This window comes from Propithecus coquereli, unplaced genomic scaffold, assembly GCF_000956105.1.
Source record: "Propithecus coquereli isolate 6110/MARCELLA unplaced genomic scaffold, Pcoq_1.0 Scaffold90, whole genome shotgun sequence".
Lineage (NCBI taxonomy): Eukaryota > Metazoa > Chordata > Mammalia > Primates > Indriidae > Propithecus > Propithecus coquereli.
This window is the reverse complement of record NW_012155285.1, coordinates 4,026,138-4,026,714: the sequence shown is the minus strand read 5'-3', so window position 1 is coordinate 4,026,714 and position 577 is coordinate 4,026,138. Positions and strand designations below refer to the sequence as shown.

The 577-nt window shown below is 38.1% G+C and overlaps 1 protein-coding gene across 1 annotated transcript in view; it reads right to left on the bottom strand.

Moving 5' to 3' along the window:
* Window positions 1–577, bottom strand: part of LOC105826662 (24-hydroxycholesterol 7-alpha-hydroxylase) — a 111,112-nt gene that overhangs the window by 2,777 nt on the left and 107,758 nt on the right. The window contains exon 14 of the mRNA XM_012664665.1: window positions 502–572. Within this exon, the coding sequence (XP_012520119.1) occupies window positions 502–572 (71 nt within the window). The remainder of the gene's footprint in view (window positions 1–501; window positions 573–577) is intronic.

Sequence of the window (577 nt, the reverse complement as noted above, 5' to 3'; positions counted from 1 at the left end):
TAAATGATTGGAATATTCGATGGTCAGAGGTAGGAATAAAGTCTCTTCATTTCTATTCACTGGTTTTATTGTAGGGTTATTTTCTTCCACACCACCGCTTGCTTTCCAAATGGACCAAAGGCTATGACTTACATTCAAAACTGATGGTTCACTTTTGGACCTACAAACACTCCTTTCTAAGAAAACAAGGCCAAAGTCGAGGCCACATATATTTAACCCAGGGAAAAGGGTACAAACTAGTAAATTCATTGAGGAGCTCCTAACATTGGGAGTGGTGGAAACACTGCTATTAGATCTTGGCCAGGTGGTACCAGGGCACATAGACTAGATCCTGAATTAAGGGGATCAAGGATCTTCTCAATCTGGTTCTATCTAAGGCATCTGTTAAGATCAGGCTCTAGTGAGGAAATCAGTTAGCTCATCTCTAGTAATTGAAACCAAGGGGCTAGAGTTTATGTCAAATTTGAAAGTCATGAAATTCAAAATTCTGAAAATACTTGCCTGTTTTGGTAATGGGTCCAGAAGACTACAGTCATATTTATAAAGCATTAAGATAATACATATTTGAATCTCTAAC